Here is a 3,470-nt window from a genome sequence, read left to right on the forward strand (position 1 = left end):
AGGATAAATCTTGGACACATGGAAATCAGTCAATGGGGAAAAGAACAGGAAATGAAGTCTACGCTTCAGCTGTTTACCCTATATTCTGAAAGCTACATTCACAACTGGTTTGCAGTGTAAACACTATCGTCTCGTCTCACCTCAACAATATTCTTAGTTTGCCAACATGTTAACGTTAAATAACACCAAAGCTAAATTGTAGCTAGACGCACTAATAGTCAATGCGCACCATAAAGAGAATAATAAGTTTGTAGATACTACCCGTTTACCATTAGCCCTTTTACTAATCTTATTATTATTATTTAAGAGTGTATTTAACTTTCGGCTCACTCTGAACCGTTGATGTCTGTTCATTTCAGACACGAAAATCAAAGCCAAAAGTTTACTTCACCTCAGGCCTCAATTATTTACTCTTTGTTTCACTAAGCCTATTGCGGATAATACTTGTTATACGCGCCGGGGTCTAGGTCTTAGTTTTCTTCATGAAATCACTAAACCAAGGATTATTCTATATACAGATGTAGTATAGCTTAAGCAATATATAAACAGCCATTTCAAATAACAATATTAAAAAAAATCTTTGGAATATCAAAATGAAACAGAGCTTTAAAGCTACAAAAGTACTAAATGCATCATAATTACGAAAAATACTTCCACATATTCACTTTATATTATGGAAAAAGGGAATATTAAGGTTCTGTATGATTTCTTAACACATCAACACAAGGCTAACTGCTAACGCGACGCACTAGTGTAACAATGGACGGACACACACAGACAACAACAGTAACAAGGAGTATAAACCCATTAGTGGAAGCAGTATTTTTTTTTTTCCGAAACAATCTCGCTTATGTTTATCCTCTCTAGACTTCGCTAAAAATATTATCCATATTTTCATTTCATATACAGAGAAAAGAAATTATTATGTTTCTGAGAGGAGCTTCCCATTTTGGTTGTTGTTTTGAAAAATATATCGCAATGCACGGGCCTTGATAGATATAGGAGGCAATGAATGAAATATATCGCATGCACGGGCCTTGGCAGATATAGGAGGCGATGATAATCTCTCTCTTTGCACGAGAGGTTTATCTTTAATATTTAAATAAATATAATTATTTTTAATTATTTTAATCTTCAATAATTAACATTAATAATAGTTAAATCGTTTAAAATAACGTTATACCTATTATCATCTCAAACTTTGCTAATATTGACGTTTAAAGTGAAGGGTACCCCTCTTGCCCGCTTTCTTCAAATTTTGGGGTATATATACGATTCGTTTCCATTATAATAGTAAGGAAAAAGCGCAATTGTGAAAACCTTTGGTGGCCGATCCCACCTTAGGGAGGCTAGACGTTTCTCGTAACCCTAGCTGATCGCCGCGTATATCCTAAAACCAAACGATGATAATGGAGGAGAAGCCAATGATACAGATTGGTGTCTATGTGGAATAGACGGAAGACCAGTGGATGGTGGTGTTAGAAGCCAGTGTAAGTGCAGACTGGTGTCAATGTGGGATTGACAAAGAACAGAAGATGATGGTGTTGGAAGCCAGAAAAGTACCAGACTGGTGTTCATGTGGGATGGACAAAGACCAGAAGATGGTGGTGTGAGAACTCAAGTAGAGGAGCCATTTCCGTGACTGTGAAAGCAGTTCGGAAGTGGCGAACACGTTTGCTCCGATACGCAAACTGCGAACGCGGTCACGTGGGTGTAACAACGGACAGACAGACACACACACAGACAGACAGACAGACAGATACGGCCGTTACAGAACCTCTCCTGGACTACGTCACACGGAGAGGTAAAAATAAACATTTTAAATTATTATCTAAAATATTACACGTGGTACGGTACGACCTATTAAGTTTACTAACTAGAACCCCTGTTAAACAGAAGGCGTGAGGTAAAAGATTCATTTGTTCGACACGGAAAAACCAGTCACATTGTGCAAGTCGTCCAATATAATTCTTCACTCCGACGTCTACTTATTCACAGAGAGCCTATTCTTAAAATGGTTGTTTAAAAATATTTTTATTTTCCTTTTACCAATAAAAATATATATATATTTTAGATAAAAATTTAAAGATTGTGGCTTTTTATCCATATATGTCACTATATGTGAAATTTTTTAAGCCCTGATCTCGGCCAGTTTATTTCATAAGGCTATGCCGTTTTCCATTAACTGTTAGCAATCTGTCACCATGGAGAAATATCTGAGGAAACATAAATACAATTAATGAAATCTGAAATAAAATTTGCTCTCACTCCAATAAAGTAACTCCTTGGAAAATGCCAATGATAAACGATATGAAATCGTCATCACTGAATTATTTGTATTTGCGCAGTTCCGATGCCCTTTCAATATTTTCATGTCTACTATTTCCTTGTTTTTTTAAAAAGTTATTTTTTAATCTCAGTTACGTAAGGCCCCAATCTTTTGCATTGGTCTCATCATAAGCATGATACCACCCGGTCTCATCAATTCACACGGTTCACATCTAAATCAGTTCAACTGTTCTCACCACCGTAGTTGAGGCGTACATGTGAATTTCATAAATAATGAAGAAACACATTTTATTGGTGTCACATTTTATAATTTTCATAGTTCTGACACCGTCCGTTTTTAGTAACATTTTACCTGAAATTTTAACGGTTTTGGCGGAGGAATCATCCGTTTCAACGAACAATGTTTATCGACATATCAACTTACCCAAATACTTTCAATTTGTACGAGAGAACGATGTTGAAGATTGCGTAGCTTTACTTTTATGCGAGGTCAGTGCAGAACCAGAAATATTCGGTGAATATGGTCGCCGTGTCAACACGTTTTTGAGGTAAGTGATTTGCCAAGTGCGTTCAGGAAACTATCCGAAACCGTCTAGTGCTTGCATTAGGTATAAACACCAAGGCGTGATGTTTTAGAGAGTCCTTGAACAAAAACACCATCAAATCATACCGTGACTTCAGTTTTTTCGCATGTTTATATATTTGTACAGTTAGCTCAAAAGGATTTCATTTGTTTATTCGTAATGATGGGGAATACATCATCATTTTCTCTTCGTAGATCATACAAACCAAGTCCGTTTATCACCTCAGCCTTTTGGTACAAACGCGTCTCTCGGTATGGTTCAACGAGAAAATCTATCTCATTATGCCTTTCCCGTTTTCCAAATTGCCAAATATCAAACGATGACTATGAATCAATTAATATTATTTCCGAATCTAAATTATGAATCTTATTGTCTTTCAAATAATAAATAAATTTTAGTTTTAATCATATTTACTGTTCTTTTTTACCTTCTCGACGATTTGGGGTGGGTCCACACTCCACAGAGTTTACTTTCATTTTCGCTTACACCAGTCACCATCTTACTTACCCAATGTATTTCCTTCTCTTGCTTTCAAATATAATTCTAATTTCTAGTTCCACGTGTCTTTGAAAAGACAAAAGTGTTTGCTAAAATGGG

General features: G+C 36.0%; 1 protein-coding gene across 1 annotated transcript; it reads left to right on the forward strand.

Moving 5' to 3' along the window:
- The first annotated feature begins 2,528 nt into the window (after positions 1 to 2,528).
- On the forward strand, positions 2,529 to 3,248 carry LOC149678520 (uncharacterized). Its single transcript, XM_089836454.1, has 2 exons — positions 2,529 to 2,837; positions 3,068 to 3,248. The coding sequence occupies exons 1-2, from the start codon at positions 2,563 to 2,565 to the stop codon at positions 3,234 to 3,236; spliced, it is 444 nt and encodes a 147-aa protein (XP_089692580.1). The 5' UTR covers positions 2,529 to 2,562; the 3' UTR covers positions 3,237 to 3,248.
- The last annotated feature ends 222 nt before the right edge of the window (positions 3,249 to 3,470 follow it).

The sequence above is a fragment of the Phalangium opilio genome, unplaced genomic scaffold (genome assembly GCF_054372755.1).
Source record: "Phalangium opilio isolate 3A_F unplaced genomic scaffold, DU_Popi_V2 ptg000042l_1, whole genome shotgun sequence".
NCBI lineage: Eukaryota > Metazoa > Arthropoda > Arachnida > Opiliones > Phalangiidae > Phalangium > Phalangium opilio.